The sequence below is a fragment of the Gavialis gangeticus genome, unplaced genomic scaffold, assembly GCF_001723915.1.
Source record: "Gavialis gangeticus isolate Ggan-Ray unplaced genomic scaffold, GavGan_comp1, whole genome shotgun sequence".
Taxonomy (NCBI): domain Eukaryota; kingdom Metazoa; phylum Chordata; order Crocodylia; family Gavialidae; genus Gavialis; species Gavialis gangeticus.
Genome location: NW_017729020.1, coordinates 6,389,605 through 6,389,938, shown reverse-complemented (window position 1 = coordinate 6,389,938; position 334 = coordinate 6,389,605). Strand labels below are relative to the sequence as shown.

The 334-nt window shown below is 72.8% G+C and overlaps 1 protein-coding gene across 1 annotated transcript in view; it reads left to right on the top strand.

The window, feature by feature from the left end:
- Positions 1-334, top strand: part of LOC109295459 (disintegrin and metalloproteinase domain-containing protein 20-like) — a 68,320-nt gene that overhangs the window by 37,345 nt on the left and 30,641 nt on the right. The window contains 1 exon segment of the mRNA XM_019514310.1: positions 4-313. Coding sequence (XP_019369855.1) covers positions 4-313 — 310 coding nt within the window.

The window sequence follows — 334 nt, the reverse complement described above, 5'->3', positions numbered from 1 at the left end:
CAGGGGCCAGGAGGGCTGCAGAGTTGGGGGCAGGCCCGGCCGTGGAGCGGGAGCAGGTGCCAGGCTCGGGCAGTCTGGCGGTCGGGGTTCGGGGCCTGGGCGGTGTCCCGGCGCCTCTGAAGGGCCTCTCCGCCTTTGCAGGGGGCTGCTGAGGATCGGGGGGCACAGCTATGGGATCGAGCCTGTGGAAGGCTCACGCACCTTCCAGCACATCGTGTTCCACCTGGCAGAGGGGCGCGGGGCCACCAGGCGCTGCGGGGTGGCAGGCGAGGCCTGGCCTCCGAGCCCAGTGGCTGGGAGAGAGAGTGCGGCGGTAAGTGGGGGGGGGTGCCGA